We start from the raw sequence: 20,898 nt of genomic DNA on the forward strand, positions 1-20,898 counted from the left end.
GTAGGTGTATTTGAATAGAAGATAGTCACTTTAACCAGACCTAGAACTTTCCCTGTGGGAAACCAGCGTAATAGAACCAAAATAAAGTTTTGATGGAAATAATTCAGAGCTGGATCCCTGTGAGAAAGAGACTAGAGGTGAGCACGTGCGTTTGGCTGGCGTGTCTCTGCCCTGCCTGTGTCTGGGAGCTAGAGCAGGGAGACACTGTCACCACACAGGCCCTGGTCTGTGCACACAGGCACACACACGTGTGCACAGGGACACAGTCACAGGCATGCATGTAAATTTGATCCTGTGTGGCTGACCCAACACTGGGAAAGCCCACACCGCACAGCCTTGGAGCAGACCATTTCAGCAGTTGGGCCAGATTCCAGGAGTCCCGGAAAGGCGGTTTGCAGGGAACCACACCGCGCGGGCGTCCTTACCTTTCTTTCCGGAGACTCTATGATCTTCCAGTCGTTGAGCTTCAGCTGGTGCAGCTCGTCGAACTTCATGCTGACGTCCTCCACGGAGAGCTGCAGCATGTCCCAGTAGCCGGCCAGGTCCTGGGAGGTGGGTCTGGGCATGGCGCTGGGGTCCTGGGGACACACAAGGGGGCCTAGTGGGCAGAGGGCTCGGGGAGGCCGCTCTTCCCACGGCGCCTCTCCAGGGACGGGATCAGAGAGAGGACCGGCTAGTCAAACACCAATGCAAATATTTGGGAAGGCTTAACACGATTCCATAACAGTTTGCTTTAGCACAAGTATTTGCCGACGGTTTGAAAATATGTAGTACATCCGTTCACCGCTCCATCCTGAAAATGCCGGGACTGGGAGCGAGAGGGGCTGCCTGGCGGGTCACAGCAGCAGGGGGGCCTGTGTTAGGTCACTGGGGGTCACGCAGATGGGGCAGTGTCGGCGGGGTGGGGGAGTGGGCTTGGAGCCAGTCCTCTTCCTCCGTGTTTGTTTTCTGAGGGGTCTTAGCTCTGATTCTGACGGTCAAGACACCTTAGGAAGGTTGCGTGTGTCTAGTTTAGCCCCAGGGGAGGGAGGAGGGACGCAAAGCTCGGGAAGGAGCAAAAGGCCCTCACTGACCATCCCAGAGGCAGGTGATGCCACCACCTGCAGCCCCGGGGCCACCGTGGCCCAAAGACATGTTTCTTGACAGGTACAGGGTTCCCACCAGGTGCCTGCATTTAAAATTTAATGGCTTTCCTGGGTGTGGTCCCCTTGATTCAAAGGGGGGATGTCTTGGACTGGGAGCCTTGAACAGAAAAGTTTCTGGTGGGCAGACGCTTCCCCGAACTGCGTACAGCTACGCTTGCTCCTTGGAAGCTCACATGAGACACGACACGATCCTCTGTCAGCCCCTTTCACGGACTGACCCCAGTGCCCTGCGACAGCCGAGGCTTGGAGGGGACGCCCAGCGGTTCCCACCCAGGGCCGAGACGGCAGCTCCTCTCCGCGACCACAAGAGGGCAGCCTCGGGCCGCTCCAGCCCGCCAGGCCTCCGCGAAGGTCCCCGCGGGAGCCGGGCAGCGGAGGCCCAGGACCGGGGAGCCTGGCCCGCGTGCGCGCACAGTCTGCACCCACGCGGAAGAGGAACACGAAGGCCACGGGCTCCTGCCGTGCAGGGCAGCTCGGGCCGGTGCGAGCAAGTCCCCACACCCAGAGAACCCCGCGGCAAGGACTCCTCCGAGTGTCTACGGGAGGTCTGTGTCCCTCCTTCTGGAACGCTTTGCAAACATGAGAACTTTCTCCTTTTGTGGGTGTGGCATGCGCTGCCTGGCCCTGTCAGGGAAGCCCAGCCGAGGCTCCTCCCGGGCCCACAGGTGGGTGTTGTGCTCTGGTCACGTCCTCAAAGGGACAATCACAGTGGACACTCTCGGCAGCCATTGGAGGCTCCCACCGACCCCAGAGTGGGTGCTGTCGCCGCCACCCCCAGGCTGACAGAGCAGCCTTAGCTCAGACCCCAGCTGCAGCTGTGCTGGCTCTGGTGTTGCCGGGCACAATCAGCACCCGGTTCTGTGTCTGCTGTTCTCTTTTTGTGGGGGGGCTGACTGCATCTGCACCCACTGGGCACTCAGATACGATGATTATAAATTAAAAATGGTTATAAAGTAAAAAAAAAAAAAAAAGTCAATGGTTGTGCCACGCCATCCTCTCTCTGCCAGCAAAGCAACGCAGGGCCGCACAGCCCTGTCGAATTGCAGTCATTTAAAATTCAGACAGCTCCTGGCCCTGACATCGCGAGTCCATTCGACATGCACCTGGACGCCCCACGTTCGGGTCCAGAGCACCCCTGCGTGTGAGCGTGCGCTCGGCGCACCCCCTGCTCTAGCTAAGCCGCAAGCCCGGCCCGGCAGGTCCGCATGCGATTCTGCGTTTCTAGCCCCCCTGCCCGGGTGCTGATTGTGCCCGGCGACACCAGGTTGCTGCTCCCGCACGCACAGGAGTCGCTGTGAGCCTCGCGAGGAGAGTCTGTCCAGTGCGACCCCCACACGCGCCACCTCCCGAGTTCCCGGGAAGAACATCTGCCGCATGCAGTCCGCCCTAAACATCCGCTGGGGTTCTGACGACTTCTAGGGCCACTGCTTTGGCGTAAAGCTCTGTTACCTGCCCCAGCGCTCCCGCGGCTGCTAACGGCACTGCTGCCTTGACCCGTGGGCGGCCGGGCTGTGACGCGCGGAGCACCTGCCGCGTTTCCGCCCTCCCTCTCCCCAGCGTGTCTCAGACCCCCCTCCCTTCACCAGCAGATGCGTCAAGGTTCAAAAGGCATCAGTGATATTAGGACGAATAGTTTTAAGCCTGACGTTCGCTGTTCTGGAGGAGACGACACGAACGTCGGACAGGCCTGGCCGTGGCCCCTTCCCCGCGCAGGCGCTTTGGGTTGCGGGTTCCTGACACCGCGGCCGCCCAGGTTCACCTGCCGCTGCGCAGTACGACGGCACGCTCTTCACCGGCCCGCGTCCGTTCCTTTAGGGATAACGACCCAATAGACCCCACGGAGGACGCAAGAACACCCACAGGAACACGACAATGGAATGTTTACGCAGCTACATGTTTCCTTCACGGAACTCCACGCCTTCCTGTCCTCTGCTTCTAAATGCTGATTGCGACTATGTCATAGGGAACAGGCAACTCTCGAACTTCACGATGAACTTTAACGGCGTTTACTGGAATATATTAGCGAAGGGATAGTTTTTAACAATCCTAATTGAAAGATGGGAACTGGTAACTCTGATGTGCTCGTGCTCCCGTTGATGTGGAAGAGCATGTTTGTGTCTCCTTGCAAGTTAAAAAGCAAAACAAAACAGAGTCAAACTCCTGACACCATTGCTGCAAGAGGCCTAGCTGGTCTGAAAAAAAATCAATATATGGATTATAAAATAGCCTATAAATAGGCTATAAATAGTACTATTTCTCATAAAATTAAGTGAATACTTTCTGTAGTCAGCTAAGGAAAGAATATATATGTATATATTTGTGTATACATGTCAATACGTAGCATATATAAATATATTAACAAGTATCTGTAAGCATATGTAAATATACATTAATATGTATGCATAAGTATAAACATGTCATTATGTACATGTCAGTATATGTAAATATATATTTTCTTCCCTTTTGATTGCCAGGAAGAACCAAGCTTAACGCCAACTGTATTAATGACTCAGTTGATGGTATATTTGTTTCACTCTTGACTACAAAATATAGAGGCTAAATTATTTCTAAAATTTCTTCAAATGTAGTTGTTTATGTGTTTTTGTTTCCAGGAACCTCAGATCATTTTCTTTATTTGTGACATTGGCTGTAACAGCGGTTTTCATCTCATCTCCTCTGAGATTCTCTGGAAGAAAGTCCAGCTGCAAAGACGTGACCTCCCCCCGCTGCTGGGCGCCCCTCCCTGCCTGCCCCCTGCAGCCCTGCCTGTGGCACAGCGAGACCAGACCCGCAAGGTGCCCGGAGCAGGAAGTGTCGTGACTGCGCATCCGTCCAGAGTTCCCCCCACGCATGCGCTGTAAGAACAGCAAGGACGTCTAGGACCGACACGCGTCAGCTCAGTTACCGGACCAGGTCATCGGAGGTCACTTACCATGTTCTGTTGGCAAAGCCAGTAAAACTGCTGGAATTTCTGGGACATGAGAAGCTGCGCGCTCCCCACCGCACTCCTGATCTTGCCGAGAACTGTTGAGAAAACAAACAGCTTCAAGACCGGGTCAAACAGAAGCAGCGGCGTTCCCGCGAGGGAGGGGTCGCAGCTAGGGAGGGGTCGCAGCGAGGGGGGTGTCCCCGCGAGGGAGGGGTCGCAGCGAGGGGGGTGTCCCAGCGAGGGAGGGGTCCCAGCGAGGGGGGGGTGTCGCAGCGAGGGGGGTGTCCCCGCGAGGGAGGGGTCGCAGCGAGGGGGGTGTCGCAGCGGCACCCATCGATCCCCTTTCGCTGGAGATCAGCTCGGGGTCTGTGGCGCAGAACACGCCCCGGGGGCACCTGCCTTCCACCTGCCCCCCGCTCGACGTGCGGGGGAAGTGCAAAGACCCCCAGACGCCAACCGTAAGGACGTTCCTCTTGGGCACCCGCTGGGTTTCGGTGGAGCTGGAAACTCCGTTTCTCCAAGTGCCCGGGCGACGGGAGCCCCGAGCTCATTTCCAGTGGCGCAAACTGAGCTCCGCTGAAGCCGGTTCCCGACAACTTCCTTCCACGGCGACTGTCCCCAGACATTAGTTATTTTAACAGCCCGTCTCAGCCAGTTGTTTGACACGCGCTGTCCACTGGCGGCGAAGATCCCGACAGCTGACGGTCGGCGCTGCGGCTGCCGCTGTTTCCTCTCCCGGCCTGACATTAGGGGCATCCCAGACCGCGGTCAGAGGGCGTAAAAAGGCCATGCGATAAAATGTTACCAGGCTCCCGGAAATGATGTTCCCGAAATGACCTATTGATTCGAAAGGGTTTCGGGCGTGTTGGGAGGTAAAAGAAGCCACCTAGGAAACGGTGCGTTGTACATCGCTCGTTTTTCAAAAATTGAGCATCTGGCATTATATGTATAACACGTTCTTAAAAGTGATGTCCTCCTGGGTAGGATAACGCGGTTAAAGCTGCTTCCCTATTTGTCTACATTTTCTTATTTTTCTGAAATGAATCCAGATTGTTTCGTTCCCCAGAGTTTTATTATGAGACATTTTACACATGCAGAAAAATTAGAAGTACAGCAAACACCTGTATCCCTGTCACTTAGAACCTGCCAGTAGCATTTGCCGCGCGTATGCACGTTCTCCCTGAGTCACTCGGAGGTAGGCTGTGGCCAGCACTTCCCCTGCCGTCATCCGGCGGCCACAGTGTCATCGCCGTTCCTGAGAGCTTGACCACAATTCCCTAGTACCATCCAATTCTAGATTGCATCTGGGATATTAAAAAGAGTAAAAATAACCCATAACTTTTAATAAAAGTGAATAAATTTGAAAGCACTTTGGCATCCTTTCGGTTTTGTTTAAAAACAGAACGGTGGTCGTTTGTCAGGCATCTTGACACCTGGCCTGTGCCTTCTTGCAAACCCCCTCCAGGAGGGTTGCTTTTCCTGTCCACCCCCTCGGATCTGATCTGCCAGCCAGTCGGGGGATGGGTAGGAGGACCGGGACGGGAGCCCCTGGACCTGGCAGAGGACAGGGAGGGGAAGGGTCTGGCCAGGCCCCATCTTGGGAGCTCGGGAAGCAGAGGTGGGTGCTGGAGCGGCCGGGGCTGAGGAGCCCAGGGCAGGTGTGGGGTTTGAGCAGTGTCTTGGGAGGGGAGAGAGTGAAAGCTCTTCATCCTTCACTCACACGCGACACCCCCACACTGAACACATTTCTGCAGCCTCGTCTCACTGACGCTGAGGGGGGATCACCTTTGCTTTAGAAATGTTGAATTTCTGTTTCTTGTGTATTCTATAACCTGCATAATTGATGATTGGTTTAATAAAGTTGTTGCTGCAGGAATATATAGAAGTGGGCAATTGAGTGCACTTGTTTTACTGACTATATGCTTTCTCAAATTGTAATTAAAAAGTCAATCAGTTTTATAAAATTTCAAGTTTAACCCCTAATTTTCACTTTCCTCTTAAAGTGGAATCCAACTGAGCTATTAATACAAAGTACTTCAATGTATACTCTTTAGCCCAAGAGGAATAGATGTGCAACATCTTGGTATTGATTTAATGTAGCACAGTTATTAGAAAGGGTATCATAGAATATTGTTGGGAAGAGATAACGAATGTCACAGACCATAGCTGACGACACGGCTGCTGATGGCAGGAGGGTTTTGCTGTTCAGTGAATGGGAATGATCCTATCTGATGCCGATAATGTAAATAGCTTCCTACAACTGCAAAGAACTTGGAGTGAACATTCAATTTATTCTTTTCCACTGTACGTTCTTAATTTTGTCATAGTGTAGACACTTTTTCTCTTGAGAGATTCAGATAAGGACTAATGCTCATCAGAATGCAAATTTACAAGGAACCTGATATAACCCTTGACTTCGATGCACAAAGAAAGTTGATTAACATACTTGGCTCTTCTAATTTATTTTTCACATGTCTTCTACAATTTCCGATGCTATCTAAATTTGCTATGAAGTGCCAGGGCAACATTTACACTATGCTTTGGTTTCAAAATTTGAAGTGGGTTTTATTAGGATTTGCAGAGAGTTTGACGTTTGCACCTCTCTGATCTCTTGGGATTCCATGTGACTAATCTCACAGAGCGGGTGAGTCACTGCTTCCAGAGATCTCCTTTCTGCATCTTAGGCTTCATTATTTTCATGGTTTTGAGCACACTTTTTGTGTGTGTTTTTAAATTGAGAGATCATTGTTGTATGTATTTTCGGAGTCCACGTGGTATTCTGATACACGTGTGCAAGGTGTAATGATCAAATCAGGGTAATTGGGACAGCTGTTGCCTTAAACTTTTACCTTTTCTTTGTGTTGGGAACATTACAATTCTTCTCTTCGAGCTATTTTGAAATATACAATAAATTATTATTAACTATTAATATAATTTCTCTACTGTACTATTGAACTTACTAGAACTTATTCCTTCTAATTGTATTTTTCTACCCTTCAACCAACTTCTCTTCACCCTCCTCCCTTTCCTTCCTCCTAGCTCCTAGTAACCACCAATCCCCTCTCTACCTCCACGAGATTGACTTTGTCAGCTCCCACAGATAACTGAGAACATGATATTTGTCTTTCCGTGTCTGACTTCTTTCACTTAACGCCCTCCAATTCCATCCAAGTTCCATCCACATTGTTGCAAATGACAGAATTTAATTCTTTTTCATGGCTGAACGATAGTCCACATCCTCTTTATCCATTCACCTGTTGATGGGCACCTAGGCTGATTCCATGTCTTGGCTATTGTGAATATCCTGCAATTAACATGGGGTGCAGATGTCTCTTGGGTGTATACCCAGGAGTGGGATTGCTGGATCTCAGGGTAGTTCTATTTTTAGTTTTCTGAGGAACTCTGTACTGCTCTTCATAACGGCTATACTAATTTGCATTCCCACCAACAGTTTATGAGTGTTCACTTTCTTTGCACCCTCACCAGTGTTTGTTATTTTTTGTCCGTTTGATAGTAGCCATTCTAACTGAGGTGAGATCATATCTCATTATGGTTTTCATTTGCATTTAGTGATGTGAATATTATGTGAATATTTTTCATATACTTTTCTGTCTATTCAGACCTTTTGCCTGTTTTTTAATCGAATTGTTCGTTTTTTTTGCTATGAGTTGTTTGAGTTTCTTATATATTCTGGTTATTAATCCCTTGTTGGACAGATAGTTTGCAAATATCTTCTCCCATTCTGTGTTCAGATATTTACCTAACAGTGTTTAAAATGTTTAAAGGTAAGATGACCTCAATCCGTCTTCACTCTGTTAATTGTTTCCTATGCTGTGAGCACACATTTGTTTTTACCGTCCAGTCTCCCCTGGCAATTTAGCTGTTGGGATGTGTGGAGATGTCTTCATAGGCCCTTATCAGTCGTTAGCAAGACGCCTGGTCAGTTGGTGGCTTATGTCAGCCTGATCCACACAGGGGCACATCCCTGGCCTCATCCCCCACCGGACGTCTGGAAGCAGTGGGTGTCCCATTAGGCCACACAAATGCATTGATCTTAAGGCTGGGAGCAGCCGCTGTGCACACAGCAATCTGCTCTGCTCAGACATTGTCACTGTTTCTGATTCTTCGGTCTGTTCTCCTCTCTGCTGCTCTGAGACAGCCTGCGCCAACTGTGGACACAGGTGGTTTCCCTCTGGCCCATGCCCTCCTCACCTCCTGCACTGAACACGTGTTCTGCTCATTCTCAGGGTCACTCTGGGCTCTTTGTTTTCCAGTCTACCCTGTTCCCAGTCCTACTGCAACTCGACTTCTCCCCTATCCAGAGGCCTGGGAGACCCAGTGCCTGATCCCAACTCTTGTGTTCACACGACTTGTGAGCCTGTTGGTCCCTCACTCATTCCCTTTTTTTTTAGACAGCCTTGCTCTGTTGCCTGGTCTAGAGTGAGTGCCATGGCATCAGCCTAGCTCATAGCAACCTCCAACTCCTGGGCTCAAGCAATCCTCCTGCCTCAGCCTCCTGAGTAGCTGGGACTACAGGTGTGTGCCACCATGCCCAGCTAATTTTTTCTATTTTTAGTAGAGATGGGCTCTCCCTCTAGCTCAGGCTGTTCTTGAACCCTTGTCCTCAAACAGTCCTCCCGCCTTCGCCTCCTAGAGTGCTAGGATTACAGGCGAGAGCTGCTGTGCCCGGCTGACCTCTCTCGTTCTAAAGGAGGGCTCAGACAAGGAAATCACTAACGCTCCTCCCAGCTAGTCTTTGGCTCTGATCAGACGAGCATTTAGATTATTACCTACTTTGGGAGGAGCTGTTTAGGGCCAGGAACTTTCCAACATCCACTGTCCAAAAGACGGAACCATCAGGCTGTTTGACTCGACTCTGGCATCAGCTCAGGCAACTCAGTCTTCTGCGTCTTATCTTCATGATAAAGATTATAAATCTCTCCTGTAATTAAGATGACCCTGCTACATTGAAGCCCATGCGAACAAGTGACCAAGTGCTGCAGAAAACGAGCGATTTCTAATACCACAACCGTGGGCACGCGCTCCGTTAACTGCACCCAGACCGACGGTACATGCAGCGCACGCCAAACGAAGGCTTTGAAGATGGCTGCGCGGACATCGCCAGCCACACGCAGACACGCGGCCCCGTCAGGCCGAGGGGCTGTATGGGATGCCTCGCCATGGCAACGCCTCCTCCCCAGTGCTCAGAGTCCAACCTCAGGCCGTGTGAAGAACGTGTGGATTAGATGATTACGAGAGAGCTGCGGAAGGGCATATTCGTCAGTCAAAGGCAGCATCTCCCTTTCTTCACAGGTCGACACCACAAGTTGTAGCAACTAAAAACCAGCACAGCAATCATGCCGTCAGATTGCTCAGATTCCAAGGCCATTGTTCTCCCCAAACCACAGTGGATGTGATTTCACCATTGTGCTTCCACTCCTAGGGTTACTGGCATGCTCCATGTCAGCAGGCGTTCGTTACAGAAATGGAATGTCAGAGTGAAATTCCCAAGGGCCTCAGCTTTCCCTGTGAAATTCAGAATGTGTAGGGATCTAACAGGTGTACAAGGAGATTCATGGAAAAAGAAAAAATACTTTAAAAAGAGCATGATTCGTCAAGATATTGAGTAAATACCTCTGCGAAATCATATTTTCTTAAAAACAAGCCTTGGTTCTAAGCATTTTGCAATTATATTCTTGGTATTCTTGGCCTATAAACAAAGACAGGTGGTGTCCACACAGCCACTTGTAGAGGACGCGGCTTCTGAATAGTCGTGGTGGTGGGTTTCTGCAGGTGAACCGGGGGGAGGTGACGGTGGCTGCTGTCCCTGGGGAGAGGCAGAGCCCTGCGGGAACCCTGCAGGCCGCAGTCGGTGGGGAAATCACCAGTCAACCCGGGACGAGAGCGCGGCCTCACCACCACGCAGCTGACGGCCCGAATCTGCTGCTTAGCTCCAACCTGCCTTTGGTAGAATGCCAAGGCATTTTCTTATAAACAGGGGACAGTAACAATTCTAGAAAAGAATCAGATTGCTCCCAATGAAGTTACTGCCAGAATTCAAGAGAACTGTTAGGTGGAATACGAGATAAACTAGGCTACCAAGAAAACCGTTAGCACAATCGACCTCATAGTCAACTTCCCTAACAAAACAGAACACCCAAACCAAAGGACCCCCTTCAACATTTCAGCAACTGCTTTCTTTTCAGGTATTTATCTTTTCTTATAATTGATCGGGATATAGTAGGAAGCACACTTACTTCATTCACTCTAATACCAAAGGAGTTTCCCTGTTAGCATTGCCAGTTTTGCTCTACCGAAAAATCGCCAGGGTGCGAAGGGCCCCAGGGAAGGTCTGAGCTCTTACTTTCCTCCGAGAGGTCGTTCTCCTCTGCCTCTCTCTCCATCTCTGTGCACCAGCCTTCCATCCGCTTGGTCTCCGTGTGCAGCAGTTTCAGAAACCACGAGCCGTCCCTGCGGCAGGGAGACATCCTGCCGGTCTCCGCCGTCTCGAGGGACGACTCCAGCCAGGGGTCCGGTGGGGGCAGGTCTGCGGTGTCCACCGGGGCTCTGTAGTCCTCCCTGTAGCTGAAGAGGCCCTGGGTCCGCACAGTCCTCACCGCTCCGTACTGGGTGGGCGTGCTGGGCTCCGAATGCCGCTGGAAGGAGGAGCCGAACTGGAGGCCTTTGTCCTCCGTGGCGATGTGTCCCGGGAAGCCCTCCAGCTCCAAGTCAGCCTGGACACCAGCCGTGACGCTGTTGGAACGTTTGAAACGCCCGTGTCTGGAAAGGAGGGAGAGGAGACAGATGGTAGCCTTTCTGCGATGCGCAACGAAATCCTAAATACGGCTTGTAGGGAGCACACCTGAACCACGACAACCTAACGACTCAGAGAAAGGACCAGCGTTTCATCCGTTGGACTGGCTGGTGCTTCATCTAGGAAAGAACACTTGGTGCTGCAAATAGTCAGACTTTGACATCTGCCTGTGTCTTAAGGCCTCCATAATGCCCAGTTAAGATTTAAGTTTATTGCTGGGCGAGGTGGCTCATGCCAGTCATCCCAACACTCTGGGAGGCTGAGGTGGGAGGATCACTTGAGGCCAGGGGTTTGAGACCAGCCTGGGCAAACAGTGAGACCCCATCTCTACAAAGAATAAAAAGTAAATTAAAAAAGATTTGAGTAATTGAATGGTACCAGGAGAGTCAATGTGCTTTGTGAAATCACTATCAGTGAGCAGTTACGTTCCTTTCAGAAACACGCTAAGATTTCACACGGCTCCCACTCTGTTGTGTGCGTGTACAGTGATGCCCCGTGTTGCTGCTTCTAGTAGGCAACGTCTGCGTCACGCTGATTGTTGGTGACGCCCATGTCACCTGTGAGGGCCTGAGCTTCTCCTCCTAGCTGGGTAAGTTAATATCGTCTCGTCCCCGTTAACTCTCGAATGCAAATAACGAATCCAAATTCTGACTTGAGAAGGTGTTTTAAAAACATTCTCACCGTATGTGTGTTAATGTCACCTGTTTCCACACAGCCGGGGACTGAGGTGATTAGGAAGGAAAGGGCTGGTCACCAGAGGCTGATGCTGCTGGTGAGAACCCTGCGTGTGGTCCGTGTCTGTGTATACATGTGATATGTGTGTGATACATGTGTGCGTGTCATCTGTGTAGTGTGTATCACTGTGTGTGTGATATGTGTATCTGTGTGTGTGGCAGATGTGTCTGTGTGATATGTGTGTCCGTGTAGCATGTGTCTCTGCGTGTGACGTGTGTGTTTCTGTGTATATGTGTGTGGTATGTGTCTATGTAGCGTGTATGTCTCTGCATGCAATGCATGTATATGTTTCTGTGTATGACATGTGTGTCTGTGTAGCGTGTGTCTCTGCGTGTGATGCGTGTGCCTGCGCATGCCGGGTCACTGTGGCCGTCTGTCTGGCCCTGCAGTGAGGAACCACATGCTGCACACAGCAGCACGTGCAGCTGGTGACTGGTGCGGCCACGGGTCTCCTTTGCTGGCAGCAGCGGGAAGCTGAGGAGCCCCGGCTCGCAGGGAAGGCGCAGGCCCCGCCCCCCGGGTGCAGGAGACGCCCAGGGTCTAAGACGTCTGCTCGGAAATGGGGGAGGCCGTTAGCGGGGTCTGGGTGTCCTGGCAGTCGACCTTTACAGGTCGGGCACCGAAGCCCCCCCCCCCCCCCGCAGGGGCTCGCTGAGGCCCAGCACCCAACGCTCTCAGCAGCGTGTGTTTCTGTGAAACTGACAACATGTGCTGTTTTACATGTAAACTGAAGCCATCACCTTGCCTTGCTACAGAAACACCACCACCGCAGTGGGCATCTCTGTGCATGTTATATTTTGAGGCAGTTCCTTTGGAGTGAAACAGTTCCACGGCAGAGCTAGCGGCGCGGACCTGTTTCATTCTCGCCCCTCCCGTTCTTCTTACTTCTCTCGGCGCAAGGTGAGAGGCACACGCCTGCTCCACCTCCCGCCTGCCTCTCTCCCCGCACAGAGCGGCGACTCTCCGGCTGTCAGCCGCTCTGCGTTCACAGGTGGTAAATTACTTCAGAAAGAATTATTCCCTTTCCTCTCGCAAAAACAAGACATAGGCAAATGTTAACGCACACTTGAATGATATAAATTGAAGAGTATAAATATATGACCCTGTTTCCACAAATGCCATGAATATTGATGGCTGGCGTGATCTAGAGGTTTGCAGTCAGGTTTCTGACAAACAGCTCTTGCTTGGGGAGCATCACGTATGTCGCAGGGGTGAGTTACCGCTTTTCGTCCTCCACTTGCACGCCGACAGAGTGGTATTCCCGCAGGCCCCGGCTCTCCGTGTCGGAATCTGTGGCTGTTTCCACCTAATTCAACACAGAACATCTCACTTTAGCACTGAGACGTGGGGCCTGGGCAACGGGCTATTTTTTTTGTTGTTCATTTTCTGTGATTAATTATGCATTTGTTTAATTAATGCAGAGATGCACTTGACCCAGTAAAATCACAGAGAGGGAAATGCGTTCATCTCGGTGTAATTACATCGCTACTGCGGTTCATCGTATTTTACGTGACTACTTGAACTCGTGCTGCACTTTGGTCTTTTAAATGTGTGCAGATAAGACTGCTTAGTTCAGCTCAGGCAAAAATTAGTCTTTGCTGGATGCAATATTACAGGACTCAAAAGCTCTTACCACACCCTACGGTGAAGAAAGTGAGCACAGCGTGAACCAAACATAGCTTCCGACAACAAATAAGCAATTTGATAGAATTATACTGATGGCTGCATCCACGTACAAAAAGACACAGAAAGGAATTTAAGCATTTATCAGAAACATTGAGGCAAACTCTCCACCTGTCTCTACATAGGGCTGTCCCGCATCTGCTAAGGGAGCCGCCGGCAGGGCGATGTCAGACCAGAACAGGAACCACATTTCCTACAGAGAATCCTCATTTGCCAAAAAGTCTCCACAAAGCCATGGAGCATTTTAGCGACCATCAGCCGGGTAAAGCTGCCACGCAAGGGAATTCTAGCACAGTGCGTTTTCTATTTAAAACACCACCCAAGTCAGTACAAAAAGTCTGTGAAACCAAAGGTTAGTTAAGCCATAAATATGATTCCAGGTACTGAACCATCCCTTTTTCCACAAAAATATTGCCTATTGTATCAAAAGGACTTTTGGCTCCCATCTGAAATGTCATAACTAAGTCATAAAATACACCTTTTCTTAAAAATATTGCTGATCGCACCAAGGATAAGGTGCGGAGCGTTAAACAAACAGTGGTGACACTGTCTTTCTGGGGCTGCGATTTGTGGCTGCCCCAAGGTTGAGCCCGCGCGCCAGGCTGACTCACAGCAGTAGCTGGGAGAAGCGAGGATGATCGCTTGGGAGGAACATAGAGCCAAAGTGTCATTAGCTTTATGGCGTGTAACCCACACAACAACCCTGCTGGCGTTTCTAGACACATGGAACAGTTGGGGAACCAGAGAAGGTGAGTAACTTGCTCAGGGCTGCCCAGCCTGCTGGGGGCAGAGCCAGGACTCTGGCCTGGACCTCTCTGACGTGGGGCCGAGTGCTGCGGCAGGAAGACGCCATGTGAAGGCCCTGGTGCTCTCGGGCAGCTACGGAGCTGTGGAGATGGTCAGAGACATCCCATCTTTTATTGGAATAATTCTGAAGACAGGCGTGGATGCTGCACTTGACTTGTGTTGTGTGTCTGGACAGCAGGAAGAAGAAACAGACAGACCACGGGAGGAATGAGGAATTCTTGAGCGAAAATCCCAACCTTCCTGTCGGGGTCCACCATCCCTTTTTCTAGTTTTAAGTGTGTCATGGCTTTATGCGATTTGCCTTTTGGGGCATGAAGATTATTATTTTACACAAAAGGATCAAAATAAAAATCAATGCATTTAAAATTCCATGTCAGTACGTGCGCAGCTGCCTTCTGTTTTAACTGAGCATGGTTCCATGCTGTGAATATGTCCTAATGTGTTCAGTCTTCAGTGGACGGATGCTTTGGTCATCTCTGGTTTTCTGCCATTATAAATAAGGCTGCTAGAAACACACGTCTGTACTTGTGTGTCCGTGTGAACTTTTGTGAATATATCCACATGATCTGTGGTTGGTGGGTCAAAGGCATTGCATTTTACAATTTTGGTAGATACTGCCAAATTCAACAGATGTATGATATGGGTGAAATAAATTCAAATGTGTACTTTTAAAGAGATTTTGTGATGAAAAGAGCGATGATTTTTATCACAAAAATGTTGAGAACATTTGTGTCACTCATTCTCCTTGTAGGGCTGTAGCCTGAGGACATGATCTTAAATTCCGACAAGGGCTGCGGTGTCACCCTGGCGGCATTTACGAGGTGAAACCAGGGGAAGAGGGGGTGTGAAGTGGGAGAAGAGGACCCAGCAAGTCACGGTTGCTGGTGACGCAGAGCACTGCGCGGTGACTGGAGAGGGTGGTTATGAAGTCAGAGCATGAACAGCGCTCGTGGCATGACTTGGACTAAAGAGCGTGGACCGACAGGTGCCCCGGACACAAACTACAAGACACAGGTACACAGACACACACTCATCCACAGACACACGACAGACCAAGTAAGTGCCTGAAAAGTGCAATAAAATATAACAAAAGGATTTCTTTTCTTCCCTTCTCAAGTCTCCAAATTTCCTCTGCTATAGTTTTGTTGTTTTTATAATGACTTATAGAAATACAGCTTTGGGGGCCAGTCAGACGCTGCTACTTGCTGGCCACGAGACTCATAGGAAAGTCTCTGAAGTTCTGTTGAATCTGGGCTTCCTCATCTCAAAAAGGAGGGTCCCGTCAGACTCGTCCTTTGGCTGATGCAGAAACTGCGAGGCCCGGTCAGGGCAAGTCTGTGCACAGCAAAGGCTAATTCTCCATTTTCTCAGCTCAGCTTTTAGGGCTGTCAGGTGAATAATGACAGGTGTATTAAATTAAAGGAATACACATTTGATACATTTTACAGGTTTTACAGGGGTTGGCACGTGAAAACTTCCTAAGGAAAGTGACGTTCTCTCCGGCTGGGCGGTGAAGGCCCAGGGGGTTTGCTGAAGTCATGTGCGTCCAGGAGGCTCGGAAGGCTCATCAACTGCAGAAATCCTGGGGGTGGACAGGCTTTATATGCGATAGAAAAACAGGCAAGTTCAGCACAGAGGAAAGCGGTTACTGTTTTGCAAGGTGGAAAGGAAACTTTGAGGAGTCTTTTCCTAAGGAAATTCTGGCTGGGGGTGTAAATGGATTTTAAAAGTTTTGAAAAATATATGCATATATTAACTTTTTACAGCAGCAGTCCCCAAACTTTTGGGCACCAGGGACAGTGTCATGGAAGACAGTATTTCCATGGATTGAGGGTTGGGAAGCAGAGCTCAGGAGGTGATGTGAGCGCTGGGGAGCAGCTGTGAATACAGATGAAGCCTCACTCACTCATCCGCCCACCTCCTGCTGTGCGGCCCCCAGTTCCTAAGTTTCATGGAAGATGATTTTTCCATGGTTGTTGGGAGGAGGGAGGCTGGCGGAGCTCTTAGGTCTGGTCCCTAACAGGCCATGGACCGGTACTGGTCCACGGCCCAGGGTTTGGGGACCACAGTTCTACAGGAGCCACGTGCATCAGGCACTGTTGGAGGATTGAGGAGAACAAAGATGGGCCACCAAGACCACTGGTGCTGTCCCCAACATGTACCTGCCCCCCCAGCCCCCTTGCGGAGGCTCCACTTTCCTTGGGGAGCCAGAGTGGGAGTCCCAGGCTGGCTTTGGGGTCCGCTCACCTGTGACATCAGCCAGAGCGCCAGTCTGGAGTCTCCGCTCTCCCAACAAGCTCCTTACTTCTCCTCCCTCAGAGCCCACATGTGGCAGGGCAGGTGCGCTGGTTTAATGCAAACTCCTCTTTCCCTCCACGCCCTGTTCTAAGCCCAGGAGTCCCTGTGCTCGGCCTGAAGAGCCGGCGCCAGAGAGGAGGCCCAGGCTGACGATCTGGGGAGCCCGGCAGGTGTTCAGGACCAAGAGCAGCACAGACCCCCAGCGGACCCTCGTTCTCCCCACCAGGTGAGGGACAGTGGCAGCCGCTCCTGTTCAAAGTGGGTCTCCCGAGGCGGGAGGACTCCGGAGCGTTGACTGGGGCTCCTCCACCCTGCAGTCTGGGAGCAGGAAATGTTTCCAACAGAGTCACACACACACACACACACACACACGTGCGTGCGCACACACATGAGAACGAAAAACTGCAAAACAAACCAGATAAAAACACAAATGAACACACAGAAAATAGCTAAATGGACCCATCACAGTGAGGAAAATCGAAGTGAGGCCGGGTCAGAGGACCTAGCTGAGGGGCTCAGAAGGACAAGGGCTGACGCTGTCCTGGGGCACCTGCCTGCACCGCGGCGCTCTGGCGGGACTGTGTGCGTGTTCTGCCGTAAGGGCTACTCTCGCGCCGGGGCACCCAGCCCTTGAGGAGCAGGGGCCTTGAGCTGGCTCCTGGGCCACGCTGGGCGAGGTGGGAGGACCAGGTCCCCAGGGAGCGTGGCGGAGGCCAGACCCACCCCCTGGGCGTCCCGTGCGGGGCAGCCCAGCAGCTGCAGCCCAGCCCCCAGAGGGGAACCACGACTGTCACTGCCGTGCTGCGCCCCTGGGCAGCCCTCGCTCCACACGTGGGCGGGCGCGTCGCAGACGTGCACTCAGCGGCGAGAGCGCTGCTCAGCTGTAGGAGCAGCATCTGCAGAAGGCAAACCGCCACCGCTGCTTTCAGACAGCTGCGCCCAGCGTCCCGGGTCAGCGCCCTCAGACGCTGGGTGAGCCGCGCGGCGCAGCCGCTGTTCCTAGGAGCTGAGACAGCGACCCGCCCAGGTCACCCCTGCAGGTCCCGCAGCTGAGATCTCTCCTCTGGTGGGGAAGGAGCTTGGAGTGGGTGGAGCCAGGCGCAGGCGTCAGGACCCACACTCCTGCGCGCCGGCAGCTGCGCGCCCTTCCGCAAGTCACTCACCTCCCTGAGCCTCAGTTTCCCCCTCCTCAGAGGGGAAACAACACTGGCAGTCAGGGTTATTATGAGGATTAATGACGCCTGGTGGGCTGTGCAGACAATCGTTTTGTCTGTTGGACTATTTCACATTGTGCCTTGGCTAGACCAGCACTGTCTCCGCTTCCCTCCCGCGGCCTGGGGGTTTCATCCGCTTAAACATCTACTTCCGTGTTCCTGCCTTCCTCAGTCTTTCCGTTGGTCCTAAACTCATCTGTCTTTCCTCTCTCTGGCTATTTTTAATCCTGATCCTTGAGTTTCTCTGACCACGTTTTCTTTCTACCGTCTCCGTCCACTTCCCCTGCACGATCCAGAGGTTACGCTCACACGATGCTGCGCGTTGCTTTACCGCCACGAACGACAGGTGGGCCAGTCACCCCCTCGTGTCCCTGCGTCCACATCCATCCTCACCAGCCACGCACCCGGCGCCGACCCCACATGGACCGAGCACTCCTATGTGCCAGGCGCTGTGCTGGGTGCGGCGGGGTGAGCCGCGGAAGGACACGGGGTGAGCCGCGGAAGGACACGGGGTGGGAGGTTAGTGCCGGCCGAGCTTCCGAAGGCAAAGCCGGGGCGGGGCGGGTGCAGGGGGAGAGGTCGGCTGCCCGGAGGAGGGCTGGTGGAGGAGAGGTAGGGGCCTGGCTGTGAGCTGGGGCGGGAGGCCGGTCCGGCACCCATAGGATGACCTGATTTTATGGGTTTCTAGAATTCTGTCCCCACTCCTTTCAGATGGAGACGTGGTCAGGCTGGGCGGGCGGCCTGGGGGATGCTCGTGGGAGGCGGCAGGTGAGAAGGCCAGAGAGGGGGTGAGCGCCTGGCAACATGGAGTCGCCTGGCTAATTTGGGGACCTCTCGAGTAGAGTCTCTACTGCAGACGTGACTCCGAGCAGAGAGGTGGGGAAGTGCATCCTGGGGTGCCCACCCACGAGTGCCGGGACCCTGCGGTCCTGGGCTGCGGGCAGGTTACCGGCCTCAGAGAGCCCCGTGTCCTCGTCTACGAGGGGCGACGGGCGGCAGGGATTCCTGCAGCAGGACGGAGCACCCAGCATAGCGCCTGGCATATAGCGTCAGGACAGAGGCGACAAGAGCAGTCGTATGAGTCATCCGAAAAAGGGAGAGGAAAGAAAATTCATGCGTACTTGGCGTGGAGCGTATTTCGGTACTTACATCTGACCTTGGGTATGGCTGATGCTCTGGGAACTCAGAATCCTAAACAAAACAACGAAGCCACAGTGTGGAGACCTGGCTCAGGGGACCCGGGCCAGCGGCAGGCTCCCCTGCTGTCCGTCCCACTCGGCCCCCCTCACCAGCGCCCTCCGGCCTGGCCCTCGCGCTCCGCGCCCTCCTCCCTGGGCCTGTGCAGCGCGACTAAGCGTCTGGTCTTTGAGACTCCACTGGACACAGGCTGAAGGGAGGGCGCGGGAGGGGAACCGCGTTGGCCGAGGACCTGACAGTCCACCCTGCTTAACCACGTCTTTGAAGGGAAGAGTCACCGGGGAGGAATCAGAGCTCCCCGCCGGCCCTGGCGCACCGAGTCCACCTGTTACTGGAATGGCGTGCAGGGTGGAGGTGAGGCCTGCGCGGAAGCCAGCCCGGCTCTGCATGCGCAGGGAGGAACCCACCGCCAAATCCTCATCTGGGGTGGATACCTGGGGCCTCGGCGGACGGTAGGTCCACCCTCCGTGGTCTGACGCGGCGGATGCGCATCTGTGACCACGGCTGAACTGAACACCGCTGGGCGCCCGGCGGCCTGGGGAGAGGGGCCCGTGGGGCCCACGCTCGGCATGGCCTGAGCCCCAGTTGTGTGCGGGGAGGATTTGCTTTTCCTTTGACCTTTTATTCCCAAGGACCGTTTCCGCCACTGGCCTGGCCACAAGGCGGCAAAGCTTTTGAAAATCAAGCTTCAACCAAAACCCACCCCTCTTAAGTCTCCATGATAAGGAGACGTTGGCCCCCAGAATGTGCACAAGCTGGGGAGGGGTCTTCAGGGTGGCCGGGCACAGAGCGTGGGGCCTGGTCTCCTTCTGGTCCCAGCGAGCTGGGCTCCGAATCACCCTGGGGGGCTCCGGCCTTGCGCTCACGTTTCACGGCCCTGCGAAGGGTCACGGCTAAGGCCAAGGCCCCGGGCTGTGGGTCTGAGCTCTGGCTTATGCTAGGCTGTGTGCAGCCCGGGCGGAGCTGCCCAGGGCCGGGCGGTGGGGGGAGCTACCTGAATCCCGATGGAGGAGCGGTGGCCCTTGAGCAGCTCCTCGGCCTTGGATGCCAGGATGGCCTTGTCGCTGGTCCGCATGGAGCTGCCCTGGCTGTCGGGGATGTGGCGCTGGGCCGCGGCCGTTTCCAGAGCCAGGTTCAAGGCCTTGTTGCTGTCTAGACTGTCCGTGGAGTTGTAGAGGCCACGGCTGTCCTGGGGCCACGGCGACATCCTCTGGGCGCGGCTGTCCTGGTAGGCATCCTGGGTGGACTCGGTGCTGCTCTGGGCCGTCACCGAGATCAGAGGCTTGGAGGTGGTCCGGGGAGGTACGGGTGGGGGTGTCTTTTTGTAATTCGTGTATGCAACGGCTGGAAGAGAGAGAAACCCAAGTCAGCACGCGTGTTCTCCCCTCAGCACCTGGTCTGCACCTTCCCTGAGCAACACTCTGTGGTCCGCCCAGCAAGTCCACCCCTGGTGTCCAGCCTACGGGAGCCATGTGGACCGTGAGGAGAATGAGATCGTCTATGTGGATACATTTGTAACAGTGAAGAATTATAACGACATCACGAAACCCTGAAATAGAGACAGGATGAAGCAAGGCGTGTCCCGCAGGACAGAACGCAGACCCACCGCTGTCTCCCTGTGAGGCGCAGGAGGCGCTTTCTCCCGCTAAGTTAGCAGAGCAGGCCGGATGCCACGTGACCGACGGGCAAAGACAGAGCATATTTGTAAAGAAAACTGTGCAGGAGAAAAGATTAGCAGTACGTGGAATGTTAATCGCGGCTCTGGTTGAGTGACAACATGGCAATTGTTTGCTCTTCTCCTAGACTGCATTTTCAAAAGTCATTACGATGAATACTATTATTTTGCAATGGAGAAAATATATAATATCAGAAAATTGTTTGCTTCCCCATAATACAGGCTCAGTGGGTGTAAGTCGAAGATGTCCCTGCAAAGGGATACGAGGGCCGTGCACCTGCCAGCCCTTCTCCCCTCCTCAGCCTGCACCTGAGGGGTCCACGCCGCCCCCCGAGTCAGCCAGCCTCCTGGGCACTGGGTGAACCTCAAGTCCTCCCGCCAAACGCTTCCGCAGTGTTAGC

The 20,898-nt window shown here is 53.0% G+C and overlaps 1 protein-coding gene across 1 annotated transcript in view; it reads right to left on the reverse strand.

The window, feature by feature from the left end:
- Positions 1-20,898, reverse strand: part of DLGAP2 (DLG associated protein 2) — a 338,329-nt gene that overhangs the window by 2,513 nt on the left and 314,918 nt on the right. The window contains exons 9-14 of the mRNA XM_069464631.1: positions 19,817-20,166; positions 18,775-18,816; positions 12,844-12,929; positions 10,439-10,854; positions 4,078-4,169; positions 426-578 (exon numbers count right to left, since the gene is read on the reverse strand). Of these exons, the coding sequence (XP_069320732.1) occupies positions 426-578; positions 4,078-4,169; positions 10,439-10,854; positions 12,844-12,929; positions 18,775-18,816; positions 19,817-20,166 (1,139 nt within the window). The remainder of the gene's footprint in view (positions 1-425; positions 579-4,077; positions 4,170-10,438; positions 10,855-12,843; positions 12,930-18,774; positions 18,817-19,816; positions 20,167-20,898) is intronic.

The sequence above is a fragment of the Eulemur rufifrons genome, unplaced genomic scaffold, assembly GCF_041146395.1.
Source record: "Eulemur rufifrons isolate Redbay unplaced genomic scaffold, OSU_ERuf_1 scaffold_81, whole genome shotgun sequence".
In the NCBI taxonomy this organism is placed as follows: domain Eukaryota; kingdom Metazoa; phylum Chordata; class Mammalia; order Primates; family Lemuridae; genus Eulemur; species Eulemur rufifrons.